At 42.5% G+C, this 21,372-nt stretch overlaps 1 protein-coding gene across 1 annotated transcript in view; it reads left to right on the plus strand.

The window, feature by feature from the left end:
• Positions 1-21,159, plus strand: part of LOC127569723 (fibulin-7-like) — a 54,379-nt gene extending 33,220 nt beyond the window's left edge. Inside the window, exons 3-9 of the mRNA XM_052014578.1 lie at positions 3,128-3,284; positions 6,660-6,830; positions 11,323-11,448; positions 14,187-14,315; positions 15,542-15,679; positions 16,249-16,387; positions 20,799-21,159. Coding sequence (XP_051870538.1) covers positions 3,128-3,284; positions 6,660-6,830; positions 11,323-11,448; positions 14,187-14,315; positions 15,542-15,679; positions 16,249-16,387; positions 20,799-21,159 — 1,221 coding nt within the window. The remainder of the gene's footprint in view (positions 1-3,127; positions 3,285-6,659; positions 6,831-11,322; positions 11,449-14,186; positions 14,316-15,541; positions 15,680-16,248; positions 16,388-20,798) is intronic.
• Positions 21,160-21,372: the final 213 nt, after the last annotated feature.

Here is a 21,372-nt window from a genome sequence, read left to right on the forward strand (position 1 = left end):
CCTTTGGAATGTGGGAGGAAACTGGAGCACGCAGAGGAGACCCATATGGTCACAGGGAGAAAGATATGAAATGCGGAAATAAATTCAGCCCTTTCTAGGAAAACAGCAAAGGAGGTCAAGATTGAACCTGGGTTGCTGGAGCTGTGAGTCTGCAGGTCTACCTGCTGTGCCACTGTACTGCCAAAAGATTGGGTCATTTCTTGTTTGCCTGGTTCCTTTTACCATAATTGCCACTGGTGTATATCCCCATACTACTGCTTCCCTGTGCTGGAAGTGGATGGCTAGTCTCATTGCCTTGAATCGTACTTTAGTCAAAGTAAATGGCTTTAATCAAAGGTATTGCATTCAATTCTGGTCTCCCCATTATAGGATGCTGAGGCTTTGAAGAGGGTGCAGAAGAGATTTACCAGGATGCTGAGTGGATTTGAGGGCATGTGCTATAAGGAGAGGTTGGACAAACTTGGTTTGTTTCCTCTGGAGTGGTGGAGGCTGAGGAGAGACCTGATAGAAGTTTATAAGATTATGAGAGGCACAGATAGAGTAGGCAGCTGGTATCTTTTTCCCAGAGTCATAATTTCTAAAACTGGAGGGCATGCATTTAAGGTGAGAGGGTGTAAATTCAAAGGAGATGTGTGGGGCAACTTTCTTTACACAGAGTGATGGGTGTCTGGAATGTGTTGCTAGGGGTGGTGGTGGAGGCAGATACGATAAGAGACATTTAAGAGGCTCTTAGATAGGCACATGAATGTGCAGAGAATGGAGGGATGTGGACATTGTTTAGGCAAAAGGGATTAGTTTTTTTAGGCATTTAATTACTAGTTTAATTAGTTCGGTACAACATTGTGGGCTGAAGGGCCTGTTCCTGTGCTGTGCTGTTCTATGTTCTATAGTGGAGCTCACTAGCATGATTTGGAGGATGGCAGGACCTCTGCTGACACCGTGAAGAGTCCCAGCCCCTTATTTGGGAAAAGATATCCGAAGATTGGAGGCAGTCCAAAAGAGATTCACTAGGCTAGTTCCTGCAATGAGAGGCTTGTCTCCTAGAGGAAATGCAATCTCCCCACAGACTCCTGGGAATCTCTGGCCCACAGCACCGAAAGTGGAAGAGGAGCATTCCGTATGGGATGGAGAACCTTGGGGCCATGCATTAGCGGCAGAAAGATCCTGCATCGCCCCACAAACTACCCATCCACCCACCCTGCCGGCCAACACCTGCCCCACTTTAGGAAGAATCTGTGAAATAAAATTTGGCTGCTTTTCACAGTGCCTTACTCTCATCCAGTTTTGAGCTGCTGGATCTGTTTATTGAATGCTGAGGAGAGAACACGGCTAGTAGAGCTGCCGCCTCACAATCCTGTCTGTTCGGAGGTTGCACATTCTCTCTGTGACTGAGGGTGCTCCGATTTCCTCCCACATCCCAAAGGTGTGCAGATTGGTAGGTTAGTTGGCCTCAGTAAATTGCACCTAGTCTGTAGGTGAGTGGTAGAATCTGGTGGGGGGTGGGGGGGGGGGTGGAGGGGGAAGTTGATGGGAATGTGGGGAGAATAAAATGGAATTAGAGTAAGATTAGTGTAAGTGGGTGGATGTGGGCTTGGTGGGCCAAAGAGCCTGTTTTTGTGCTGTATGACTCTGCCTCCATGAATCCTATATAGCATGTGAATAGTGCCACACAGCATGATGGAGACTGTCCTTGGTTGGGGCTTTGCTTCTACTACAACAAGGCTGTGCTCACTCCTGCCATCATCATCAAGTAACTTGGTGAGAATAAGATCAAATAAACCTTTTCCTTGGATACATTCTCTCAACGTGTTCCCCTGAACCATTCCAGCAGTTTGTCCTTTCAGATTCAACCAGCTCAGTCCATAGTGGTGCCCCTGACACTGGATGATGAACATCAGGACACCCAGCCAGAGCACTTACTGTTTTCTTTCTGCCCTTCACACTGCCTCCAAGTGGGGTTTACCTTGAAGATATATGGCTGATATCTAACATATATATATCTGATGCACATTTCGATAACCTACCAACAAGACTCCTCTTGTGATAGGGTTCTGAGTGTCTTTCTGATATTGGAGGAAATGGAATATTTTACTTCTCTGTGCTTTCAGGGACACGTGGGAGGGGGGGAAGAGGGAGGGGGGAGGGTGGGGGGAGATCATCATACTCTACTTAATGGAGTCTGGCTACCCAACCTGAGTCTGACAGGACCTGATGATGTGTATGGAGTTTGGGTTGGGTTGGGTTTATATTCTGATAGAACACTGGTATTGTGTTGGTTGGTATTGCACTTGCATTGGCTCAGTACTTTATCCAAGTCAGGATGATTTGCTTGATTTTTCCTCCATGTTCTCTGTTCTTCATCACTTTTTGGTGTCTTATACTCCAACATCAGAAGCACATCATAGAGTCATACAGCACGGAAACCGGCCAGTTGGCCCAACTGGTCCGTGCCGACCAAGATTCCCGTCTAATCCGGTCCCATTTGCCCATGTTTGGTCCACATCCCTCTAAACCTTTCCTATCCACGTACCTGTCCAAGTACCTTTTAAATTTTGTTAATGTACCTGCCTCAACCACTTCCTCTGGCAGCTGATTCCATATACTGACCACCATTTCTGGGTGAAAAGTTGCCCCTCAGGTTCCTATTAAATCTCTCCCCCCTCACCTTCAACCTATGCCATTGAGTTCTTGATTCCTCAACCCCGAGAAGAAGACTGTGCACATTCACCCTATCTATATCCTTCATGATTTTATACACCTCTATAAGATCACCCCTCATTTTCCTACGCTCCAATGAAAACAGTCCCAACCTGCTCAACGTCTCTCCACAAAGTCCCTCAAGACCCAGCAACATCTCATAAATCTCCTCCGCACTCTTTCCAGCTTAATTTCTTGACATGTTTGAGGCTGCTTACTGTTTTTACGGAGATGGTCGAATGGAAAGTTTTTAAATACTTGGACTTAGATCAGCTGTTCATAGGCCTCTTGTGCATAAACAGCTATAAACAGTTCGGAATGGTTAGTTTGTGTGTGTGTGTCTGTGTGTTTCTGTTTGTGTCTGTCTCTGTGTGTGCACGTGCCCAAAATAATTGGGTTGGATTAATCTGAGCCATACCTCCCTTTGCAGGGCTGTCCCAGCAAGCAGCAGGTGCTGAGTGCCATCCGGCAGATGCAGAAGCTGCTGTCCACACAGGAAGCCCAGTACACCCAGGGGATTCGCATGATGAAGAGGAAACTTAGCCTTCTGCAGAACACAATAAATAAACAGGCTTCCAAGCACAATGGTAAGTTAGATGAAGTGTGACTAAGTACTAGGACAAGGAGATCCTTCCTCTGTGTCTCAGGCCACTTCACACCTCAACCCTGCCCAGCAGTAATTTAGATCAAAGCTGGACTGTATCCAAGCTGCTGGAGGAACCCTGCAGGTGAGGCAGCATCTGTAAAGGGAAGCGGACAATCGATGTTTCAGGTCGAGAGTGTATCCTAAGCCAGTTACCCACCTTGGCTTTGTAGTACCTGATGCCCAATTATCTCTAAGTTTCCAAGTTTCATGTATACAGGTTTTGGGGACTTCTGGATCATCATATAATCTTCACTCTGCATGCAAACCTTGTCTGTGGAATCTGTCTTTATAATTTATTGTTCATTTCAATAGAACCTTCTTAAACAGCTGTGTTTTTTTTCTATCTGATTGCGCCCACAAAGCACTTTGAGGCATTTCACTGCTTTAAAGATACTAAATAGATGCAATTTGTTGTTCACTAAATAAGTTGTTGTATTTGTTCGTATTTCAAGTTTCCAGTATCTACATTTTTTTGCTTTTCTCTCCACTCCCACTGATCTGCTACCTTATTAATTCTTCCCTCCACTGGTCTGGTGACTTCCTCCAACTAACAATCCATTCCGTGACTACAGATCCAACGCCCGCTCCCGCCGCCATGCTTACTTCTCCCTGACTGCTGACTCATCCATCCCTCTCTGGCAGCCCACCCTCATCTCCACCCCGTCTCTCAACCCAACCAGTCCCCAGAGCATGTGAATACAAGCCCTCTGCTTGTTTAAGGGCTTTTCAGTAATGCATGATATTTTGGGTCTCATGTGCTACTAAACTCTGCAGCATTGTACTGTCAAACAGAATGTTTGTTGGTCCACTGCGCACTGAGTGTCTAACATGCTTTTCCCAGCTCTGCTCAATCTCTAGGCATTGTGCTGCCCACAACTTGGATCGGAATTTCCATGGATCTTTAAAATCTCCTTTGAATAGTTTCCGGTGAAATAAATATTTGGAAAGGAATGAGGTGATTGCAATGGATTAAAGAAAGTAACCCGATTAGAACAGAATAACCATAACTAGTCAGTACAGACTGTCAGCTGGTGCTTTGTATTTCATAATCCACTTGGAAAGGATCCTCTGTTTAATTCCGAGGAGGAAGAGAGTGTGACTATGGGATCTACAAATAAAGGCACCAGACTTGTAGATCAGGAGACAGTTAAGATTTTGTTAATTTAACAGCCTGATGGGGCAGAATTGATCCTGTTGATTGGGTGACAGCATAGATTTCTTGATATTGGAAACTTGGGGAAGGAGTTGCTTCATGGAGACACAAGAGGCTGCAGATGCTGAAATCTAGAGCAACAAATAATCTGCTGATGGAATTCAGAGGGTCGAGCAGCATCTGTGGGAGGAAAGGAATTATCGATGTTTTTGGCTTGAGATCCTGCATCAAGAATTTGCTTAAATTGTTCTCAGAAATAATTAGTTTTCATTGGTTTTGAATTTGAAAAACTAAGGAGCATTATAAGTTATTCATTAACCTGTCACCTTTGCCATATGAGTTTATATCTAGTTCAGAGTGATGAAAATATATTTTCCAATTTGCTGCAAACTTAGAAGCAACAATGGGTGGATAAAAGGCCCTCTGGTCCAACCTACTGACTACACAGTTTTTATACCTTGCATATCATTAAATAAACACACCACACTCCACTCAAAGAGCAAAAATCTAGGAGAGAGAAAAATAAACAGAAAAAGAAAACATGGATAATTTAGGGAAATAAAAATCTTGAAGATGCAATTCCAACATGCCCAGCTCACTGACATGAGCAATTGTCCATGAGGAGCACTCTGACTGTAAGTTCGGATGAGGGAGATGCTTTTAGGACTGTCCCAATGCAGCTCTTTGGGATGTGCGCATCCAGTTGGCCCAGTGCTTTGAAATGACTGATTTTTTTTTATTTTCGAGCTACTTCAGGGGACAGTTAAGAGTTGACTATGTAATGTGGATTGGGTGGCACATGCAGACCATACCAGGCAAACGTGGCAAATTTCCTTCCCTGACCCATGAATGAGTTGGCATTTTGTGAAGATCTGACAGCTCATGGTCACGATTACTTGTACTAGCATTTACTTCCAGATTTTATTTGCTTTAGTAGGATTATCTGAATTATTAGTACTTGATGTAAGAAGCTGAGGAGTGATCTAATCAACATGTTTAAGAAATATTATTTGTTTTGATAAGGTATAGAGAAAAGAACTTATCCACAATGGGGAAATCAAGATAGAGGATATAACTTTGTGTATTAAAGGGGAAATTATTTCTCTAACAATTTATTGAGCCCATTCCACAATTCACAATGACTGATATACAGTATATCTTAAGTCTTATTTGCCTGACTTATTGATAACTCTTGCCCAATAATAATCTTTTGATCATGGTCTTAAAAGCACCCATTGACACCAGGCATCTGCTGTCCCTTGGGGAAATGTACACAACCCTTTGAGAGAAGAAATGCTTTCTGATTTCACCCTGAAGGACCTAGCTTTACTTTCAAAATGATGCTGCTTGTTCTGGATTTCCTCCACCAGAGAATGTAGCCTCCAGGTATCCATAATGTTATATTCCTGTATTATTTTAAACACCTCCATTAGATAATCTCTCAGTGTTTTAAGCTGAAGAGAATGCACAAAGTTTATACATCATCGTCATAACAAATCATCATCATAAGGCTAATATATCGTCTGTGAGGGTTTGGACCTCAGGGTATCTAGGATTATAATGACTTCTCATTGACATATTTCCCTTCAGCTGGATTAAACTCCCATGTTCATTATGTATCCTGGCTAATGTGTTACCCTTGATTTGCTGATAGCACTCATGCCTCTGATTCAGAAGATTATGGTTCAAGTTGCACATCAGAGAGTTGAAATACAGTGTAGGCTGACATCCCAGTGCTTTTTCAGGACATCCTGCACAGATGGATGTGCTGCCTTTTGGAAGAGGCATTCTGAGGCTATATTTGCCTTCCTAGGTAAAAATGAAGGCAATTCATAAGACAGTACTAAAAAGTTCTAGTGCTCTGGTTAATATTTGTCCTCCATATAGAAAAGAATCCCCAGATCACAACCAAAGCAAATTGTCTGATCATTTATCTCATAGCTGTTTAAGGGAACTTGCTCTGGCTATATCGCTGCAAATAAAAAGACTACAACTTGCTGCAAACTACTTTGGAATACTCATGGTGTAATAAAAAGCATTATATGTGTTTAATTTCTTATTCATTTTGCATTGCTGGCTGGAGTACCTTCAGTAACTATTATACTCTGCCCCCTCCCTCCCCCAGTTCCCTTCCTTGTTTCACTTTGACTTTTGTCTCCACAGAAACATGTCCCAGGCTCCATGCCCCGAATAACGGAAAGAAATTTGGAAGCAGGTACTTAGTGGGCCACGAGGTGCACTTTGCCTGCGACCCTGGGTTTGTGCTGGTCGGGTCGAGCACCAGGGTGTGCCTCAAGGACAAGAGCTGGAGTGGACAGGTGCCTTTCTGTAAAAGTAAGTCTTCTGAAGCAGAAGACAAAACTTTACATGACACCACTAGTTTAAGACACTAATCACTGGGGCATTCTTGGTGTTCCTGCTATTTAAGCAATAGAATTATGATATTCTTCCTTTTTTATCACTAGTCTGGAACATGTTAGTGCAGTAATCCTTTCTGAGGAAACCACTTTATAATACTACCGAGTTTATTGCTAAAGGAGTTCATTTTATTACATTGACTGAAAAGTGCAGACACTTTCGTAATTACTAGTATGGCTTCCAAAGTGTTCAATCTTCTTGGATTACTTTACTGAAAGTGATACTTTAGCAAACTCTTGCCTACCATTAAACAGCTTCACTTCAATGATCCTCTAATTACAGTAATGTCTATATGATGTTGCATCAGAACTGAGGCACATACAATGAGATTCATGATTGAACTCCTGACATTAACCTGCTCCTGCATGTACAAGAGCTGATGCTTAGGCACAGGGGATTTGTCAGATGCAGTGCAAGACAGGAAAGAGAAATAAAAACAGAAAATGCTGGAAAAACTCAGCAGGTCAGGCAGCATGTGCCGAAAGAGAAACAATGTTTCAGGTCGAAGAGCCTTCATCAGAACTGAGAAAGCAAGCAAGCAAGTTGGACTAAGTAGCAGGGAATGTAGGGAAGGGCAGTGGATAGAACAAAGGGAATATCTGTGGTAGGATGAAATAATTTAGCCATTGAATGGGCAGTTAAGCTCCTTTCTCTGTGTAATGTGTTGCTAATATTGTTTGGTCTGGGTGATGTTGTGTAGTCTGGCCTACTGGGATATGCCAAGCAGGCCAGAAAATACAAATGAAAGAAAAAGAGGGAAAAGAATAATGGTGAGCACAAATGCCCAGCCCTGCTACAAACAGAAGAAAAGAGAGCCCTGACGTGCTGAGTTTTTCCTGCATTTTCTGTTTTCATTTCAGATTTCCAGCATCTGCAATTTTTTGATCTTAAAGAAAGAGAATTGTTCAGACTCAGAATCAGGTTTATTATCACTGTCTTATGTTATGTGAAATTTGTTGTTTTGCAGCAGCAGTACAGTGCAAAGACATAAAATTGCTATGAATTAAAAAATAAATAGTGCAAAAAAAGGAATAACAAAGTAGTGTCCATGGGTTCATGGACTGTTCAGAAATCTGATGACCGAGGGGAAGAAGCTGTACCTAAATTGTTGAGTGTGGGTCTTCAGGCTCCTGTACCTCCTCCCTGAAGGTAGTAACGAGAAGAGGGCTGCCTCTTATCTTTACTATATATTCACTGGAGCTAGTACTGAGATGCAAAAGTTGGATGGTAGCAGCATATTCAACCAGAGTATATATGTGTAGGAGCAAAAAACGAGACGCATGCTAGATTTACAGTACTAAATAGAAGACAGCAACCCCGTTTACTTTCTGGCTGGTGTACACATATAGGAGCAACCACAGAAACACACGTGAGCATCCAGTCCCAGATAGCAGTAAATCATCGTGCATTTATAATAGGGCTGACATTGAGACACACGGGCTGTCAATGTCCACAGTCAGTATAATGTTTAATGGAGAGCAATACATTGAACTCTCCATTAAACATTATACTGACTGTGGACATTTGATAGCATTCTTGAAAATAATTTAGTAGAAAAGTCAAGGTTGACATTGGTCATTCCCATTGATATATAGATAGAAGATAGATCTTAATAGACTTCTAGATATGCAAGGAAATTTATTAGAAGGAATATTTTGCCTGTAGACTGTGAAAACATAAGTTTGACATAAGTACTGATTGGTGTTTATATTGACACTAAGAAGCTGAACTGTATGCATTCACAGGACATGGGCATTATTGGAAGATGAACATCTAATGCTTGTCCCTAAATATCCATTGCAGAGCAGTTAATAGTGAACTGCATTACGTCAAGTAAGGGCAACAGATTTCCTCCCTTAAGGGCCACTGGTAAGCCAGATAGGTCTCCCATGACAATATCTTTCTTTCATTTCCAGAATGTATTTAATTAACTAAATTTAAATTCTGTCATGATGTGATTTGAACTTGTGTAGCCACCAAGTTGTTTGTTAGTAACATAACCAGAAGACCGTGTCAACAAGGACTGTCTGATGCATCTCAGTGTCTTATACCTCACAATACTGGCCCCCACTCCAGCCATGATCTCCTGGGAAAAAGAGTTAAAGCCAGTAAAAATTCCAGGTCAGGGAATGTCTCCAGGGTATTTCTCAGGAATTTCTCCTGGACTGCTTTCATCTCGGACACTACAATGGCCTTCACTGAGTCACTGAGGTTATTAGGTATCAAACTCTTGCATAGGCTGATCTCTGCATCAGCCAGAACATTCTAGCTCACGTTTAAGGGAATTTACAGAACTGCCATTCAATAATTCTCCCTGCAGTCTGCTCCACAGTTTCATTGTTCTTTTGGAAATAGAACTCCCATTCTTGATGTCAAATCCTATTCAGCCTTGTGTAAGTTTGATTGTATGAGGTGAAAATGAGTTTTAACCCGGTGTGTGCTATAGGAAGTCAGCAATGTAAGTAGCAGGTTGCTGATCGCTCTCCAGAGACTTGAAATTTATGCTAATGGTTCCACTGGAGCATTGAGCAGAGTTGAAGGTGGGGGTGCAGTGGAAGGTGTTACATAAAACATAGAACATAGAACACTACAGCACAGTACAGGCCCTTCGGCCCACAATGTTGTGCCAACATTTTATCCTGCTCTAAGATCTATCTAACCCTTCCCTCCCACATAGTCCCCTATTTTTCTATCATTCATGTGTCTATCTAAGAGTCTTTTAAACATCCCTAATGTATTTGCCCCCACAACCTCTGCCAGCAGTGCATTCCACACACCCACCACTCTCTGTGTAAAAGACTTACCCCTGATGTCCCCCGTATATCTTCCTCCAATCACCTTAAAATTATGTCTCCTCATGTTAGCCATTGTCACCCTGGGAAAAAGTTTCTGACTGTCCACTTGATCTATGCCTCTTATCATCTTGTACGCTTCTATCAAGTCACCTCTCATCCTCCTTCTCTCCAAAGAGAAAAGCCCTAGCTCGCTCAACCTATCCTCATAAGACATGCTCTCCAATCCAGGCAACATCCTAGTAAATCTCCTCTGCACCTTCTCTAAAGCTTCCACATCCTTTCTGTGATGAGGTGACCAGAACTGAACACAATACTTCAAGTGTGGTCTGACCTGACTTTTCTTTCTTGTTGACGTAAAGATCCCATGGCGCTGCTTTGAAGAGAAGCATGCGAGTTTGAGCCAATATTTACTCCTAAGCATATATCACTTGAACATATTCCCTGGTTATTATATTGTTGCTGACTGTGTGATTTTTCCCTATGGGAAAATTGATTGCAACGAGGAAGGAGGCCATTCAGCCCACTGGGTCCATGCCAGCTCCCAGCTGATCATCCCCATTCCCACTTTTCCCATACCCTGCAACTCTTTCATTCACACCTGCCTTCGATTCATTTGGTCAATTTTGCAATAGCCTCCACACATCAAGAGAACTTCATTGGCAGCAAAGTGCTTTGGAATACCCAGATGTTGTGGAAAGCGCTGTATAAATGCAAGTTCTTCTTCCAGCTGAGGTGTTAAAAGTTAGACTGCTGTTTCTGGCAGGTCCCACTGTGCTACCCCTGCCCCAAGTTGTTGGTTGGCATATCACCATGCTCTACATAGCCAAACTGTGAGCTGGAAATTTTCCCTATCCAATCACAGAACAGCTTTGTTCACCAGCGCAGGGAGTTCCTCAATCGCATGTAAGGATTGGTAGGAGTGGTTTAGTTTGTAAAGACTCTCTTGCTGTTAAAACAACCCTTTCTAACCCCATACTATTTGGGTAAACGTGGCTCTCAGCACCGGTTCCACTTATGTTAGGCAAGATAACTGCCCTGTTGCAGCCCAGTACAGATGAAAACCTTGGACTCACCCTTTCCACCTGCAAGAGTGAAAGAACTTCGATGTGGACAACCCTCCCCACCCCCATAAATCCTCCCAGACAGCCGATAACTCATCACCGTCTGTATTTGTTGAACTACAATGAGATTTGCATCAGTTTTAAAATTATGATTTTCAAATCTCTCATGCCATCTCCTCAAGCCCTGCAGCCGACCGAGATTTTTCTGCTCCTTTGTTTCTAGTCTCTGGTGCTTCCTGGATTTCCATCGCAGCATCACTGATCTATATTGCAGCCCCCTGTTTTCAGTGCATTTAGCTACCTGGATCCTAAGAACTGAGACTCCCTGCTTGAACTCCTCGCATTTCATACTTCCCTCTCCTCCTTTGAAATGTTCTCTTGAAACTAATTGCCCAAGTGTCCTCTTGTGTGTCTCAGTGTCAAATATTGGGACCTTGGGACTCCATTTTATTATAAAGATGACATATAAATGCTTGTTGCTTTTATCATTTCAAGAGTAGAGCATCAGCTTAAGCTCTAATGCTGCCCATTGCTTATACTCTCTTCCTGCAGATATAAATGAGTGTGCCAGTAATCCTTGTCTCAATGGTGGGACGTGCGTGGATGATGTAAACCGCTATGCCTGTCTCTGCCGTGCTGGTTGGGCTGGCTTTGACTGCCGCCTTACCTTAGACTCACGTAAGTTTCACTAGGTTGTTGAACCCCAGCACACACACAATCCTCAGGGTTTGTGGGTTCAAGCACATTTCCTGGAAGGATACATTGAAATCACTGCATTATTTGTGAACTACACATTGAAATCACTGGACTATCTGTGAACTACACACTAAAATCACTGTAGTGTCAGTGAACTGCACATTGAAAGGGCTGCACTATCTGTGAACTACACATTGAACGCACTGGACAAGCTGTAGTCTGCACATCAAACATATGTACCAGCTGCTATCATTGAAACAGCTGCATTGGCTGTGAATCACATATTGAAAGCTTTGCACTAGGTTTGAACTATGCATTGAAATCATTGCACTCTGTGAACTTCACATTGAAAGTGTTGCACTAACTCCAAACAGCTTCTGATGAACTGAGGCCAGGGAAAATTCTGCGTAAATGAAAGTCTCGTTCTCATGTTTGTCTCTTTCTTTTTCTTTTCTGATTACCATTTCTTTCTCTTATTCCTTTCTCACTTCTCTTTTTCTCTTTTCCTCTTTCTCTAGCCCTATGTCTCTTTGCTTGAAGTTGCACTTGCTTTTAAACTATTTAATTTTCAGGTGCCCCAAAGAGAAAACACCATTAATATATGTTCAGACCCTCAGTGATGGGCACCACTGTTGATAGCAAACAGTAGTTGCTAATTGCATGTAGATGATTGTCCATGTCAATCACACTGGCTGACTGTGAAATGGATTGTAAGAATGTGCAGGACTGTGCGGCAAAACAAAAGCTGAGAGAACTCTGAGGTGTAGCATAACAGTTTCAATTATAGTGGCGCTCATTACTCATCAAAGAATTGATGCAAAACAACAAACTTAAATCAAGCTGACTGTAATATGTGGAAAATGTGATATAACACCTGCTGGTAGGAACAGCTGGTTTTTGCTCTTATTTACAGTGTGCTTTGTGGGAATCTGGAAACATTGCTAGCTAATTCTATTCAGGGAATGCACGTCCTGTCTGATGCTGACTATCTCTATCAGTTGGATGGATCTCAAAGTATCTCCAGTGACTCTGGCACAATGAGAACCCTGTTTTGTTCAGAAAACAGGACAGGCTCGCTCCTCAGGGGCAGAGATCAGTTACAGCAACAAAGGATGGAACGCAGTGAGCGAATACCATGGCGGGGAGATAAATAGCTGTGGGTTCCAGTCTCTAAGCCTCCCCATTCTCTCATTGATCAGCTGTGCGCTGTGTGGGAGGCAGGAGCCACGCCTCCTGGTAAACAGCCCAGGACTAGAAAAGGTTTTCTTTGGTGTTTGAAAATGTCCCATGCAGCATAACATGAAGTGAAAGATAGACAGCTTGAAAGTGTTGTCCTTGTTGTATTTTAGGAAGGAAAATTTCCACTCCGCAACATCCCACGGCAACAAGGTCTTCTCTTGGTTTGGAGGATAAATACTGATTCAAGCACTAGGGTTGTATTTAGGGATGTGGTTTTGTTCAACATAATACCACTGTACCTTTTATTTACACTTGAGAGGTATAACATCTTATTTGAAAGACAACACCTCCAAGAGCAGTCCTGCAAGTTCACACCATATACACAGGCCTTTAGAGTGTGTGTTGAAGCAATTGCTTCTGATGTTGAGTGGGGAATGTTATCGCCGACACATACATATCTGAATCTATTGGAAGTGTACAGAAATTGCATTCAAACTAACTGTGTTACATCCTCAGACGTGTCCACATCAGTACTGTATACAGTGACAGATCTGGTTTATCTCCCACATCCCAATGACAAATGAATCGGTAGGTTAACTGACCACTAAGTTGTCCCAAGAGTGTAGGTGAGTGGTAGAATCTGGGAGGAGTTGATGGGAATGTGGGGAGAGTACGTTACAGAGAAAACTAGAGGTGAATTGGGATTTCTCTGTGAGCTGGGATAGACTCAAAGGGTTGGAATAAAGTCATAGAGTCATATAATACGGAAACAGGCTCTTCGGCCTAACCGGTCCATGCTGACCAAGATTCCCATCTAAGCCAGTCCCATTTGCCTGCATTTGGTCCATATCCCTCTAAACTTTTCCTATCCATGTACCTGTCCAAGTACCTTTTAAATGTTGCCAATGTACCTGTCTTGACCATTTCTCTGGCAGCTCATTCCATATACTGACCACCCTCTGGGTGAAAAAGTTGTTCTTTAGGTTCTTGTTAAATCTCTCCCCTCTCATCTTCAACCTATGCCCTTTAGTTCTTGATTCCCCAAACCTGGGAAAAAGACTGTGCGCATTCACCCTATCTATGCCCCTCATAATTTTACACACCTCTATAAGATCACTCCTCATTCTTCAACGCTCCAATGAAAAATTTCCCCTACCTGCTCAACTTCTCTCCATAAGTCAATCCCTCAAGTCCCGGCAACATCCTCGTAAATCTCCTCTGCACTCTTTCCAGCTTAATGGCATCTTGCCTATAGCAGGGTGACCAAAAGTGGACACAACATCCCAAATACAGCCTCCTCCTGTACATGGCTTCCTTCAACATCACAAGGAAATATGGAAATACTGTAACTGAAAGACAGAACAGCCTTGAGGGGCCAGGTGGGGTACTGGTAATTCCTTGCTCATATAGTTGTAGGTGCGGTGCCCACATAATGGTCCCACTGAAGCTTAACCAGTGAGCTGTGAGTTATTCGTATGGCCTCCTTGTTTTTTTAATGTACTGTGCCTGTGCTTACACAAACCTCTTCCCACTGTTGACAGAGCGGACAATGGTGCAGAGCGACCCATCCTTCAGTCGCCAGCCACGATGCACAGATATCCAAGGCTCACAACATTGCATCTGTGAGACAGGCTTCCAGCTGAATGGGATGGACCTGAGGCAGTGTCGAGGTAAGTAGCATCCACTACGGTTGAACTGAGACCATGAAAGCAACAAATTCAATGATGGAGGAATGGTCCTTAAATGCAAATATCAGGACAAAGCAGCCATTTGACTGGTAACCCCATTACCCGCTCTAAACATTCATTCCCTCCACCACCGGTGCACAGTGGCTGTAGTGTGAACCAACCACAATACGCACTGCAGTTACCTGCCTAGGATCCTCTGACATCTCCCAAACCCATAACTTCTACCACCACAAAGGACAAGGGCAGCAGGCACATGGAAACGTCACCACTTGCAGGTTCCCCTCCAAGTTGCACACCATCCTGACGTGGAAAGAAAACACCAATGGGTCTAAGTTCTGGAACTCCCTAACGATCCGCATTGTAGGAGTGTCTTAATCAGAAGGACTGTAGTAGTTCAGGAAGGCAGCTCACCACCATATTCTCAAGGGCAGTTAAGGACAGGCAGTAAAAGCTGGCCTTGCCTCTGTTGTCCAGATCTTGATAAATGAAGAAACATATAGATCAATAAATAAAACTTATTGTATTAGGCAGGAGTTACCATTTCATGACAACTTTCACCTCTTGCAGAGTACACTGGCACAGCCATGCCATTGGTACCTTATCAGTTAACATTTGCCAGCTAAAGAGTTGTTTGGCCAAGATGCGTTATACTCTTCAAGGTACAGGTGATTGCTCGATGGTGGTGATTTGGATAAAGTGAAGCCCATGTTTAACATTTTGATGAAATGTTAAACATTTAGCCCCCAATATTTTGATCCTTATTTGAAGAACGCCTATACCAATAAACATTAGGACCAGAAGCTGGCCTCTCAGTCCCTCAATCCTGCTACCCCATTCATTCATTTAGATCAACTCCATTTATCCATCTTCAATCTATATTGATAAAGTAACAAAGATCTAACAATTTCAATCTTGCACACTCCAGTTGACCCCAGAACTCATAAACATTTGGGGAGAGAATTCCAACATTTCTACTAACTCTTGGGTAAGGAGAGGGTCTCTCTCTCTCTCTCTCTCTCTCTCTTTATCCATCTGTATACCATGTTCTTCATTCATTGCAGAAGCTTTGCATTCAGTGTTCGTATGTGACATTCAATGCTCCCTGAAATTTCACAGTAATTTAGCGATGACTCCCCACCAGTTTTAATCCAGCACACCGAGGAAGCTCCTATTCCTAAAATGTTCACCAGACACTGTATTTCTTTCAGATGTGGATGAATGTGAGCTCTTTCAAACAGGCAGATTGGCTCGCCTTTGTGTGCACACCTGTGTGAACACTCCAGGTTCCTATATTTGTGCATGCCCCTCAGGATACAGCTTACTGGAGGATTCTCGGAGCTGTGAAGGTAAGCACACCCAATCCTCATGTTCATTCACCTGAAGGTCATTACTGCCTGCTAGTTACTGTAACTCATTGCTGTCCGACCATTATAATCCACTACCCATGCATTACACTCACCTGTTGCTGCCTATCCATTCTACCCCTCACAGCTGGCTATTTATTATGCTCACCCCCACTGCCTGTACATTATACTCTTCCATTTGCCTTTCCATTATAGTCTTGCCTGTCTACTATGGTTCCCTCTGCCCGTCCTTTATACTCTACCCGCTGCCTGTCTATCATACTTCCTCCAGTCTGTTTGTTATTCTCCCCGCCCTCCCCATTCCCACTGCCTGCCATTATACGCTTGTCTGTTGCCTTTCTGTTTACTTTCCCCACTGCCTGGCCATAATGTTATGCTGCATCAACTGTCTAATGCCCTGTTCCCTGCTGCCTGCCCATCCTTTCTCATAGCTGGCTATTCTTTATACTCTAACTTACCACTGGCTGTATATTATTCTCTAACTTATGTACTCTCCATAGCTATGCCAACTATGTGTTATTATATATTTTATTACTATACTGCTTTTGCAGATATTAATGAGTGTTTGACCAATCAACATAACTGTACCAGAGAAGAAATTTGCATTAATATACATGGTGGGTTCCATTGTGTTCGCCCAGAGTGTCCAAAGTCTCGCCACAATGCGAGCTACGTAAAAACATCCCAATTGTAAGTACTGGCACTTCTAAACATACCTCTGTTGGGTCTAATGAGGGTTTGCCATGGGAGTTTTGGCTAGTTATGGTCACAGACTCAAGTGAACTATTCCAGAGTGAGGAGCTGCATGACTGAACTCTTACATTGTGTGAGGGAGTACGTTCGTGTGAGTTATAAAGAAAGAAAAAATTGGACTCACAGTCTCAAACAAAAGTCTTTGCAAGATGAACTTAGAGGCAGTTGGTGATCTGAGAGCAGAATTTAGAGAGGTATCTGAGTGGTGTCCTTACAGAGGAATCTGAAGAGAGCTTACAGAGAGAATATAGGACAGGCAGTGGGGGAGCGTATAATGGACAGACAGTGGTGAGTGTTTAATGGACAAGCAGTGGGGGAGAGCATAATGGACAGACAGTGGTGTGTGTTTAATGGACAGGCAGTGGGGGACCTGAGATGTTTTCTGATTTTTCAAAATCATTCAAAATTACTCTGTTTCTCTCTTTGCCGATTCTGCCTGACCTAATGAGTGTTTCCAGCATTGTCTGTTTATTTCAGATTTCTGGCATCTGCAGTGTTTTGATTTTCAATTACTGCTGAACTCCAAATTGAGCTTGGCAGGCTGAACACCTGCTAATCTCCACACCACCCATCGATCATAAGCACGGGTGGGTAAGGGCTTGGGGGTCAGGATAGGGGGTGGGGGGGGGTAGTCATTTGACTGCCCTTTGCACATGTTGATAACATCAGAATGAAAACACCACCCCCTCCAACTTCACAGGCAAGGGCTGAAAACTAAATTTACCTAATAAAGGTATGTTAAAATAAGAATTTGCCAGAGTTAATCAAAACAAGAGTTAGGGGTCTTGGAAACTGAAGACAACATGAAATAAGGCAAAACAAATGATAAATAAAAGCACATGGACCTTCAGTTTTGATAGTGGAATGGAAATCTATGCCATTTATGTTTTCAGTAGATCAAATTTTTAATCCCTTTTTTATCTGGGGTATTTTTTTGGTTATGTTCTCCAGCTGGATCTAATTATTGTCTGATGTCCTGACACATTCTCATGGAATCTTGGCACTTGAAGGATTTGCTACAAAGTAAAATGAAAATGCAGTATCAGTGGAGTGTTCAGGATGGACTCCTGTCATTAGCCCTTCAAACCTAACAATTTGATTTTTTGTGCCAATGAGGTAAAACAAGACATGCTTCACTGCTTTTCAGTCCAATAGCTTTGAAATGCTGCCGATGTTTTTGCCTTTGATCCACAGATGTTAAATTCATGTGATACATGGTGAGATTCAGGACGATGAGATACAATGCAGTGTGGAGGCACCAAGTTGGAGATGAGCACTTACTACAATTATATAGGGAACTGGCAAGATAGCACCTAAAATTTTGTGTACAGGTCTGGTCTGCCTATCTAAGGGACTTGTGATCGAGGAAGTGGAACAAAGATTACTTCCTGAGATGGGACCCAATATATCAAGTAGACTGGGTCTGCACACTCTAAAGATTAAAAGAGCAAGAAGTGCTGTCACTGACATATTCAAGTGTCTGAGGGACTTGACAGAGTAGATGAAAGGGAGTTACAGCCTCAAAAGTTGATACTGAGCTGAGAAGAATTATCTTCACCCAGAGTGTGGTAAATCTTCAGAATTTTCTACCCAGAGACTCAGTCATCACAACTAAAATCAGTAGATTTTGGACTATTAAATGATATGGGGTTAGTGTAGGAAGATGGCACGGGGGTAAAGAAGCAGTCATGATCTTAATGAATGGTAGAGCAGGTATGAGCAGGTCAATGGCCTACTCCCACTTCTATTTCTTACACTCTTATTCTTAACTGTATAAATAGATGGGACGAGAAAATCAAATTAAACAATAACGTTAAGCCATTTCTATTTCACCAAGTACATGATTAAATATATTTTTTTAAAGTTGTCTGGCCTTCCATTTAGAGGAGGAATGTTGAATTGAGCTATGCAAATTTTTTAAATAACTTACGGTAATAATTTGCAGTATGGGATATATATGTTGAAATAATCCACAACTCTATAAACATAATAGGAAGTTTCAACCAAGATATAATAATACAGTAGAGGATAATATTGCAGAAAGTATTTCAGCCAACATTTGTTGCATAATATGGGATCTAATTATGTTTTGGCTTGAATATGGTATTCCAGTAATTGACATATACCTGAACTAATAATTTCCCCCTGATAGCGATGAATAAGGCACATGTCATAGAGTCACACAGCAGGGGAACAGGCCCTTTGGCCCTACTAATCCATACCAACTATGCTGCCCAGCAAGCTAGACCCATCTGCCTGTGTTTGGCCCAGAGCCCTCTAAACCTCTCTTATCCATCTACTTATCTAGATGGCTTTTAAATGTTGCTAATGTGCCTGCCTCAACCACTATGTCTGGCAGCTCATTCCAAATACACACCAAAGAAGCCTGAAATGCAAGCTTCCCCATCAAAAAAATTTACGTACACATAGAATTGCTATCAGAGCATGTTTTCAAGGGAATTTTACTTAATACCTTTATTATTTCTAGTGATCAAGTAACGCAGTTCAGAAAAGTTTAACCTTGTCATTTTATATTATTTAGCTAAATTAGTACAACCAGAATAATTATAATCCTAAATAGGAACCTATTCATGAAAACATTTACTGATATTTTGTAGGTTTCTACCCAGTGGGCCGTGATTGCTTAGTTGCCATGTCAGAGATCAGTAGATATCATATAGATTAATGAAGAATGGGTGGGCTGGTTTGTGTTATCTTACCCACAAGTGGGAATATGAACTCACAAGTCATGACATTTATAGCAGGCCTTTGTGGTACACTTCCCTTCAGTTCCTCTCTGGGTTATTAACAAAGACTTCCAACTGGGTGAGGTGATTTTCAAATGCTAGGATAGACAAGCAATTGCTCATTATTTATAGAAACCCCATCAACGGCAGCTTAGTAAACACTAATCATCCAAGTTTTTAAAGTTATCTACTCTTGTTGATACTGGATGTAAGTTCTCTGCTGAATTCTCTCTGATGAAGTTACATTAGGAGATCCTATAACACGAGGATGTCTTTCTCATTTTATGTTGAGCAGCCCCCCGCGTCAACTAGCACTTGCCCACCCACATTTCTCCAACCCCACCCCCGAGTTCTTGACTGATTTGTAATTCTCACTCAGTACAAGGTCTTAGCCACTTAGCGACTCAGGTACACTGAGAAATCTACGGTGGAGCTTGGATTGCTGAACAAGAGGCCACATGCTGATGTAAGGACTAGGTGATTTTGCACCCAGTGGCTCAGTGAGGGACTGGCAAGGGAGCAGATCCCCAGTGGGTAGGCAGTCAGAAGTTTGGCAAATCAGTGATTGCTGAGGGACTTTGCCAATCCATCACCTTCTGACTGGAAACAAAGGTGTAGCTGCTTGCAGGAGGCTTGGATGACCTGGCCTAATATGTTCTGGTGTGAAACAAAATGATGGTGAATCCATATACCAAGCTCATCTGATGTAAGTTGGTTGACATTAAAGTTGGAGAGGTGTGAAAGGACTGCCCTCATGCATTTAATGCAGTCATACAAGGCTAAAATGTGCCTCAAAGAGCATTCAACACATGCAATGGTCCCTTGGGCATGTTGTGAAGGCACAACCCCTAGAATAACATGAGGCACGATTGGATTCCATTCTGGCGAGCCTGAGATGAATCAAATAGCCTGTCTGATCCATAATTATCATGTGAACAGTTTAGCATCTTTTTAAATAAAACTTCTAAATATATTGCAGTATGTTCTGAAACATAGGTAACCTGATCTCACCACCCGTCTTTAGCCTTTATTTACTATATGTGAAAACTGAACATAAGTATAAATGATTATGAATTTAGATATTGGCCACAGATATTAATAGACTTAAATGCTCATCAAATGATAAATGGTCGCCTGGGGTTTTGCTGCCTTTTTGGTACCTCATGACATTTCTTTGCTATTAATCTGAAGCCTGTGTAGAAATGCTGAGATGCCAAAGCTTAATCATCATTGAACAGGGCACAACCTGGTTCCTCCCAGGCTCCAGCATTGCTTCTGTTGTAAATGTGGAGCACGCTGCTTTGGTCTGCCGATACTCTTGCTGATTGTGAGATCTTGCTCTGCATATACTGATGGCCATGTTTCCCACATTCCATAATGACAACACTTAAAAACTACTAGCTGTAAATTGCTTGGAGACACACTGCTGCACAGCAGTAATGTGCGTCTCCCTTTTCAGTCTTTGTTTAACAACAAATGTATGGAATTTTCAACTGATCACCTCCCTCCATTGTATTTTGGGAAAGAAAGTGTCAGTACGGTAAAAGATCCAACACATTCTCTTCGTCCCTAGGTCTTACACTTTTCTCTTTTAATCCTAGTAAATGTGAGAGAAACCCGTGTCCGATGGAGAGCAAGTTGTGTGCAAATGCTGCGTACTCCATTACCTTCCATTACCTCACCCTGACCTCGAACCTGCGAACCCCCAGAGCTCTATTCCGGATGACAAGCAGCCGATTCACAGGTGACACCATGCGCTTCAGCATCGTAGGAGGTGTTGGACAGAACCATTTCTCCATCCAGCGGTCAGACAGGCAGACAGGGGAGCTGGTGCTGGTACATCCCATCCAAGGCCCTGCAACCTTGGAGGTTGAAATGGAGATGACGGAACTCCATGGGAAAACAGTCCTGACCAAGCACATCTCCAAGGTCATTATCTTTGTCTCACAGTACAACTTCTAGGTGAACTTCACTTTCCCATGAGACTCCTGCTACTGTTCCTTAAAAGAGAGCCGAGATAAATTAAGTGTATAACCAATAGAAAGTTAAAGTGCTTAAAGAAAGTATTAAGAATAATATCAAGCTACACAATAATGGGCATACGTGCTGCTGCTGCATCAGAATGAAGGAGAACCTCTGAGGGACAAGGCTGAAGATGATGGAAGGAGTTGTATT

Source organism: Pristis pectinata, chromosome 1, assembly GCF_009764475.1.
Source record: "Pristis pectinata isolate sPriPec2 chromosome 1, sPriPec2.1.pri, whole genome shotgun sequence".
Taxonomy (NCBI): domain Eukaryota; kingdom Metazoa; phylum Chordata; class Chondrichthyes; order Rhinopristiformes; family Pristidae; genus Pristis; species Pristis pectinata.